General features: G+C 33.3%; 1 protein-coding gene across 2 annotated transcripts in view; it reads right to left on the bottom strand.

Moving 5' to 3' along the window:
• Positions 1-669: 669 nt before the first annotated feature.
• Positions 670-7,959, bottom strand: part of LOC140757230 (metabotropic glutamate receptor 2-like) — a 233,859-nt gene continuing 226,569 nt past the window's right edge. For both annotated transcript variants that reach the window (XM_073092769.1, XM_073092770.1), the window contains 4 exons: positions 6,095-6,308; positions 2,756-2,907; positions 2,129-2,240; positions 670-1,789 (listed from right to left, as the gene is read on the bottom strand). In XM_073092769.1, coding sequence (XP_072948870.1) covers positions 1,524-1,789; positions 2,129-2,240; positions 2,756-2,907; positions 6,095-6,308 — 744 coding nt within the window. In that variant the 3' untranslated portion in view covers positions 670-1,523. The remainder of the gene's footprint in view (positions 1,790-2,128; positions 2,241-2,755; positions 2,908-6,094; positions 6,309-7,959) is intronic.

Here is a 7,959-nt window from a genome sequence, read left to right as displayed (position 1 = left end):
TGAGTGTTTTTTATTCGGGTAGAGACCTCTCACAGCCTATCTAGGAGACATTTTTTTATTTATTTTCTATAAAAACTCTGTATTTGTGTCAAAGTGTGGGTGGGTGAGTAGTTAATTTTGTTTTTTATAATCAAGTTTCAAACTGTTTATTTCATTAAATTATGGTGATTAACCAATTCGTAGTGATTAACGAATAATAATATTATATTATTATAAATTGTCTCATCTTTAAAACATTATTTTTGAAAATACATTTTATTCCATTTTTCTGTTCTGAGCTCGTAACAAAAAGGTTTTTCTGCGATCTACAAACTCTACACTGAGCAAAAAAGGTCATTAGTTATTATATGTTTTGCTCGTTAAAGGTCGTGGACATGGTTAACAGGATAACCTTAATGAATTTAAAAATACGTCGCGTATTAATAATCAGTCTACGCAAAGTTTTCCGTACCAAAGATCAACATTTGACAATACCTTCATACTAGGATTTGTGAAATTACGATTTTTGATAAATAAAAATTGCATAGATTGATTATACCCATAGTCTAAAGACTATGAAATAGGTATAATCATCAACAGTATTCATACTGTTGATGTTTTGAACTATTTATAAAGACTTTACATGAATTAATACATTTAAGCTGGGATGTTAATATCAATAAAACTGCCTTAACATCAAAACCGTTTATTTCCGTATATAGGTAGATAATAAATTATATATTATTTATAACCTTTATGTATTTAATATACACAGAGAGAGCATAAGGCGGGGGAGACGATACACGAACAATCCTAAGTAAATACATCTTACATCTATCTATACATTACGGTACTATGAATTTCGTATGATATGTCATATAAGAAGTTACGAATAGGTATATGGAATCTAATATAGCTATTATATTTTGAAAGTTATTCCTAGATTGATATTCAGCTTTTATCAAGACTAGATTAATGACAACTCGAAACAGCTTTCTTAAAAATATTTAACAGATTTTTCGTTGCAATTTCATACCACAGAAGCCTTTATGATATGGATCTAAGTTACTTCTAATCTAATGAAGATATGTATTAAATAATATCATCAGACTATATTTACACGTGCCTCCCCCGCCCTGGCTCAATGCTCGTCTCTGCGTATATTTAGAGCAATATCAAACGTTCTAGATACAAGAGTTTATTCATTTAACGAAGAATTATTTACAAAAAACATCACTATTCGTCTTTTCTTTTATATGTACATCGAATCGTCCTTACTTATTTACAAAGAAAGCTTATTAATATCGTTTAATACATCGTGTTTGCTTATTTACATTACTTAGTCTATTGAAGATCGCAAAAGTTTAGAACTTATATATACACAACAGTAAGAACAAGTTTGATAAACAGCGGTTAATATAGTTTAAAGTTCACACCACAATTGGTTTTCGTTCTCGCATTTTGCAAGAACAACTCTTTTTTTTAATGCTACTACTATTGTTCTTTTTGGTCACGTCGGTAAGAGACTTTGACGTTTCCCGCCGCTATAAGGACTCTGCTCTTTCACTTATTATCTTCACATTTGTACACTTGTCGAGAATGTTGTCTCTAATATTCACAGCCTTTATGTTGTTATAGTCGGGTTTATCCTTCTTCTTGATTTCATCTTTGTCTTTCTTCTTGGTGTCGTCCTTTTTCTTGGAATCTTCTTTGGCGCTGACCGTCTCTTTGATTTGGACGGTCTGCCCGTTGGCCAGCTTGGTGAAGTCCGCAGGCTCGGTCTGCGTCTCCTTATCCGCGCAAGGCACTTCTATAAAAAATAACATTAAGTTTCAAAAAAATGGATTGTACGAACTACTAAAATGTTGGTATATTCGAGCATACAAAAATTTAAAAATACAGTATTTATGTCACCTCGTCTGGCAAAAAACTGGTACTTTCCGGCTAACGGTAGTCCAGGAACCCAAAAGAGATAATGGTATTCGAAACTCATAAATTATTAATCGTATTATTAGTCGTTTTTATCGTCATTATTATCATTTATCGTTAAATTACGATGATCGGCGCAGAGTTTTTTCCCAGAGCATGCCATGTTGTATACTCCAGGCTCGCTCATCAGCCAGGCAAACATTTATGCATCATAACTCACTCTTAATCTGGGGATGTGGCAGCGGCTGCGCGGGCGGCGGCTTGCGGCTGTAGCGCACCGGCATGATGCTCTGCCGCACGTTGCGCTCCGGCCGCACCAGGATTATGTACAGCTGGAATATTAGCACATAACACCTATGGTTTAAACACTAGACGTGAACGAAAACGATTTTTTTAAACAGTTACTCTCTTTGATGCAAAGAAGAACATAGAAAAGAAAGAATATTTCACTTTTGGTTTCTTGTTCTAGGAAGTGACTACTTCTACTTCCACTAGAGATTCTGCTATTTCTTTATATACGCATAAATTACGTAAGATTTTCACATAACTCGAGCTTTCCCAAAAAAGTTTCTTCATAAGATTTTTCTCTCAGTTCTCCTAATGTTACTTTATTACCTGTCTGGTTATTTGCAATCGATTCGTGCAATCGATTGCATTACAGAATACAGTTACGGAGGTATGCACCCAGAAATCTAAGTTAGAATGGCCTAAATTATTGTCTGCACATTCTCCTAACAAACGTACAAGCAGAATAACGTACCTATATCGCACTGAATTAGTCGTGAGTACTGTCACAGCTAATCCCGTTGAGTTTTAACCTTTAAAACCTTAGATGTTTGGTAAATACCTTGGGCGAGAATAAGCAGACAAGGGTAACGCTGGCGCTGAGTGAGATGGTGACCGCCATGCTGGTGACGCGCAGCGGCACGTGGCTCGCCGTCCCGAAGTACAGCGGGACGAACGCCAGCCAGATCACACAAGTTGTGTACATTGTGAAGCCTGCAAAAAAATATGCACTTCTAAGAGATGAAATTCCACAAGCAGTTCAAATTGCTTAAGGAAAAAGTAGTATGAAACGTATCTACATTCGACTTTTTTATAATCTTATCAATGTTATTTAAAGTTTAAAAAGTTCAAGTTAAAAGTTTTATCCGCACTTAGCCAGAGTTGTGTGGTGCACTAAGGCAATGAGCCGGTCTTAACATAATTAATTTTCTTCTGTAGGTTTATAATATTGAATTAAACAGAACTAATTGAAATAAAATAATATTAGTTACAACTCCTTATTAACAATTATATGGTAGAAAAGTAGGTTTTATCGACATACCAATAGTAATAACATAGATTGTAGGCACAGAATGTAGGTTTAACATTGTTTTCACATTTCAATTTTAAAACAACAAACTGTCCATATTTATTTTGCCAGAAAAAAATTCAGTTGGAATATTTTTCAAAATGTATTTTGTATTATTTTGTGAACAGAATAGTACTTTAAACATTTCTGCGATTTCAGTATCTAAAAAAGGTGCAAATAGGTACGCAAATTCAATACGTATTTTTATTTACGATAAAGTTTTTTTATGTCCCTACTCATATGTTCAGGGTTTATTTATTCAATTCAATATACGGATTAACATAACATTTACAAAGAGCTTTATAGTCGATACGTTAAAATAAGTACCTACGCAGAAATGATTACCAAATTTCACTGATGCAAATGTGGTTATTTTTAATCAGGGCATCATTCTCTTTTATGAAGGTAATCGGCTGAAAATATATGCAATTACTGGAATGATTTGGTTGTAACGGATTCGTGTGGATAAATAAATAACAACATATAAGCGCTTCTATTAGTACGTTATGTCACTCCAATTCACTTAAATCTTATTGCTTTCGAGTACCTGTAATGTATCATTATAATAAACCCTTTCAATCTTTATGAAACTCTTGATTTTGTCTTCAACGTAACTGAAATGTGGTAATATTGTGAATTGTAAGTGGTAATATTGTCTGAAGAGATAAATCACTTTTAATAGATAATAGAATAGAGATAATATACTTCTTATAACCTTTCACTCCTTTAAGTACTTATTAAAATTAAAGAACTAAGTCGTAAATAAAATGTTTCCATGTGAATTTGTGACGCAATAAAGAAGAAACATCCATCTAGTATAGAAGCTAAGGTTTGTCGTTAATAAGTCCTTACAAACTTATGCGTATAGGAGGAAAGCCAAAACTCATACAAGAAACTCCAAGGAATACGCCTCAAGAATAAATATCCACAAAGTTTGCAAGAAGCTATAAGTGGCCCTACAAATATACGAGTATGTAGGTAATCGATCCGAAGATCAGCGGTAATCCGAGGGTCTATAATGAGCTTTAATCCGCCATTGTCAAGGATAACAAGCTTCCAAGTATACGCAATTAGAATTTAGTTGGCAATGTCGCAGTATTTGCGTATAAAGCTTTTGTTGGTATAATGAATTGCCAAATTAGTATTCGGCTTTTGATTTGTAAGAGTATTAGTCGTACCATTAAGTCCAGTAGTAGGTAGGTAGTAACATTTCTGCTTTATAAATTATAACCGTAGGAAAAAGAAACATAGATAATATTGTAAATTAAAAAAAAAATAGCAACGTTATTAAATTTCACGGGTAGTGGGTATCCACTCACTGCTATCCTGCAGTCGTTAAACTTCTTCGAAGATCTCATTGGTGGTATCAAAAAATGTAACTCGAATTGACCATTACGTTACGTATACGTTCTTTCTCTCAAGTTACATCCGAACAGCGAGGTGGAATATCCCCTAAGTCTTTTACTGTCCCAGGAAAATCCCGTGAAAAATTGCGATCTAAATGTCACTGTAATATAACCTTAACTAATGAGTTCTACGATAGTACACACAGAGCCTTCCAAAGGTTTACTTAGTAAGTTATGTTCACATCAGCTCAACTTTATCGAGTACTTTGGCAAGTGTTTGGCAATAACTTAATTATGTAAATTTGTGCAACGCTGCCAAGCTGTTACAAAGGGGATCGATATTCGTCTTATCTTGTGAACTATTCAAACCCGACACTAATGGAATTGTTTAACTATTCTTGAGTATCACGAGAGTTACCCGAGCAAATGATATGATGTAATGAAAATCTTGTACCGTTATTACTATCTTCTTGTATTTAAGTGTGTAATAAAAGTTAATTTTTTTATGTCATTTCCAAATAATTATGCTTTTCAATGTTTTTTCTCAGCATTACTACTACTGACATAAAAATATTTCAGTAAACAATGTAAGTACTTGGAATAAAATATTTTGATTCCATTTCATTTCATCAAGCACTATTTACTTTTATATATGTCTGTCGTTGTTCTTCAGTCAAATGTAGAAAATGAATAAAATAGTTATTTTTACTAGGTTTTACAAAAACTTCATAGTACCACAGGTTACATCACACGTTAAAGTTTACTTATACTGATATTAATTTTAAATGTTTGCTTTCCATTATAATAAGCGAAAACCAATTCTATACATTCGTAATGTTCAGGTAATTCCTCATAAATAACTTCATTTTGAAATAGCCGTTCAATAATAAAATAAGTTGATAAGGTCAATCAGCTTACAGTTATTTGTAGAACATCGTTTCTATCACAAAATAGCTTACTTAGGTCTACTTGAACAAATAGTTTCCCTTTGTACTTTCTGAAAGTTATTACAGCAAATACTACTTAAGTGTCAGTTGAGTTTTACTTTTGTTGGGTATAAAAACTTGAAATTCGTTTAAAAGAAAGTTAAATAATGTTTCAGTTTACAAGATTTCAGATTTTTTTTTGTATAGTTTTGTGGGTTTTCACTACATAGATTTTGTACCCTTAAATGTAAATGTAACGATATTATTTTTATTTATTTCATAATAGGTTTACTTTTGGCCTTAATGTCGGCTCATATTTATAATTTTACCTTTTAAACGTTTACCACCTTACCTTAGGTTTGCCTAATTTGTTATTTATATAAAAGCAAGAATACAAAACGCTAGCCTGACACAAATCTAGCCTAAAATAAAGCATAAATGTGAATTTCAAAGTTAGTTGCTTGTTTGGCCAGCGATCAACCTAGAACTCTTGCGTGACTAAAGTAGATACACGACACGCTACAAATATAAACAAAAATCAGAATAAAATCGAGTCTTACCAATATGCTTGCTCTCGTTGAAGGCTTCGGGGATCTTCCTCGTCAGCACCGCGTAGACAGTGCAGATCAGGATGAGTACAATAGGGTAGAAGAACGCGATCATGTAGCTGGCGTCCACGTACGAGTCGCACACCAGCATGTTGTCCTCGCGCGTGGGGTAGTGGAACATCGCGCGCGCTGGAGCCACTATCATCCAGACCACTACGATGAGCACCTGGAATAGAACGTATTGCTCTAAAATAATCAGGCAGCAAACAAACGTGGTTGTCACGTTTTGAGTCCGATCTTTTTCATATATTAAGATACCAGGAAAAAAGACACAAGGTCACCTCGATTATCGGCTATATGAAAGATTTACTATTATTAATTGAAACCGTGACGGAATAGTTAAATATATCTCAATTGTTTGTAATGTAAATAGGAAAAAAGAATTCACATTTCCATGTGAGGATATAAAAACTAAATGAAACGAGACGTTGATCATTTGATTGGAATACCGCGACACGAACGTAGAAATCACTATCTTAATGGCAAAAGTTGACTTAAACTTGTACTAGATAAGTTAGATCGAAAATTAAATTAACCGAAGCACAAATAACTCATAACAAGAAAACTAAAGTGATTTCGTTAATAGATTTAAAATCAATTAATTCACATAAAGCGAGGATCGTTGACCCTATGTCGATAGAGCCACTTGATCCCTTCTGAGGGTCGATTGGACCCACATAGAGAGAACCGCCGAGTTGCAAAGTAATTAAAATTTGCGGCGCATGATTAACTAGCGTCCTTTAGGGACACTAAACCGGGTTGGTTGTGGTTTGAGGAGTAGAAAAATCTACTCTATTTCCGTCATAGATTTTACGTTTGTATGATTACATATTAAGGAGTATATCTGCTTGCTGTTTTATTTCATACTGTGTTCCATAATATACTATTTTTTTCTGAAAAGTGCAGGTACAAATAAAGCGTATTGTTGAAGTGTTGTAAAAGACAATGTTTTCATAAATAAACATGTTTTATTAATGATTTTTAATATTTGTGTGTGTAAAGTGTGTATGCGAGTTTATGTGTGAGTGCGCAACACTCACTCACATGTAAGAAACATATTTTATTATTGCTCATAAAAATAGTTACTGTCATAGATCATCTAAAATCTAAAACGATAACTACTTCAATTCTACGCTAATATTAATTGATAATTATTATTTGGATAAGAAATAGAATGGAATATAATATTATGAAATTTCGAACATTTGCTCATATTTATGTGGTTAATAATCATTTTGTTCGGGATGGAAAAATCGTGAGGAAACGTACGTGCCTGGGAATATGCTGTACCCAGCTGTGGAATAATGAAATATTTATGAAACAAACAATCAGTATACGAATATAGGTCCTTATGAATATTTACTCCTGTAAGAGAACAAAATTAATATAGGTATTTACCACGTATATTCCTGTGTACAGAGAAGTGTACTGAAGTTCCGGAAGCTAGACGTTTACCTCAAATTGACTTCTCTTGAGCAATCCAATTAAGCGCCTTTAATTAAATTAATCGACCCTTTAGTCCCTTACAACGAAGTGCACGGCAAATAACGATCTTCTAATAATGGTTTGGCGAGGCATGTGTGGCTTACCACAATAATGACTCCGTTTTGAAAATGATTCTAGTGTTTTTTGTTTATGTAAATAGTAGTAGTATTAGTAGTAGTAGTAAATCCTATTATTATGCAATTATGTTGTACTCAATAGCCGGCAAAGAATCATAACTATCAAATAATCAATTTATAATTTATTGATCATTATTCTTGTATTGTTATTAGATATTTTTTCTTAATATGTTTCGCATGCAGTTTGTACCTATA

Source organism: Epargyreus clarus, unplaced genomic scaffold, assembly GCF_041222505.1.
Source record: "Epargyreus clarus isolate Ecla_fem2 unplaced genomic scaffold, WU_Ecla_fem_2.2 ptg000004l, whole genome shotgun sequence".
Lineage (NCBI taxonomy): Eukaryota > Metazoa > Arthropoda > Insecta > Lepidoptera > Hesperiidae > Epargyreus > Epargyreus clarus.
Note: the sequence above shows the minus strand (reverse complement) of the source record. Positions and strands in the feature narration are given on the sequence as shown.